This window comes from Habropoda laboriosa, unplaced genomic scaffold, assembly GCF_001263275.1.
Source record: "Habropoda laboriosa isolate 0110345459 unplaced genomic scaffold, ASM126327v1 scaffold45, whole genome shotgun sequence".
Lineage (NCBI taxonomy): Eukaryota > Metazoa > Arthropoda > Insecta > Hymenoptera > Apidae > Habropoda > Habropoda laboriosa.
The window spans coordinates 916,058-916,869 of NW_017100168.1; the positions used below are offsets into that span (position 1 = coordinate 916,058).

Genomic DNA, 812 nt, shown 5'->3' on the forward strand with positions numbered 1-812 from the left:
TTTATTGCTTTTAAGTGATTTAAGTATTTCGTTACATTATTTCAAAATAATGAATTCTTTACAAAATCAAATTTGAATTAAATAATTTTCATGTCCAAATATTCGATACTCATTCGAGATCGATATCATCTGGGAGTTTCACCATTTTTTCATGGCCTGTAGCAAACTTCTCACTAGGTAGTCATATGATCGACACGGAAAAGGGCGAGTCCGATTTTGACTCTGACAGATCTGTAATTCGTGTGACGACACAATTATTGTAAACGATTCTCCAAAATGAAGGGTTGTATGTTCAATATTGATGGTGGCTATTTGGAGGGTCTTTGTCGCGGACTTAAATGTGGAATTCTTCAGCAAAGTGACTATCTCAATCTTGTACAATGTGAAACTCTTGAAGGTAAATTTTACTTAACACTTTTAGGCTTTAATTGCAAAAACAGTGAAAGTGATTAATTGTCTTAAATTTAAAAACTATCAAACTGTCAATTTTTTACTAGCTTATGTTGTGATTAATTATTTTTTATTCATATAGATTTAAAGCTGCATTTGGCAGGTACAGATTATGGCAGTTTCTTGGCAAATGAGCCATCACCACTCTCTGTCAGTGTGATTGATGATAAATTAAGAGAAAAGCTTGTTGTGGAATTTCAACACATGCGCAACCACTCTGTAGAGCCCTTGTCACAATTTCTAGATTTTATTACTTACAGTTACATGATTGATAATATTATCTTACTAATTACTGGAACTTTGCATCAAAGACCAATTTCAGAGTTGATTCCTAAATGTCATCCTCTTGGCAGCTTTGAACA

At 33.0% G+C, this 812-nt stretch overlaps 1 protein-coding gene across 1 annotated transcript in view; it reads left to right on the forward strand.

Moving 5' to 3' along the window:
- Nucleotides 1-230: 230 nt before the first annotated feature.
- LOC108578633 (V-type proton ATPase subunit d) overlaps nucleotides 231-812 on the forward strand; it is a 1,704-nt gene continuing 1,122 nt past the window's right edge. Inside the window, 2 exon segments of the mRNA XM_017942000.1 lie at nucleotides 231-397; nucleotides 533-810. Coding sequence (XP_017797489.1) covers nucleotides 277-397; nucleotides 533-810 — 399 coding nt within the window. The 5' untranslated portion in view covers nucleotides 231-276.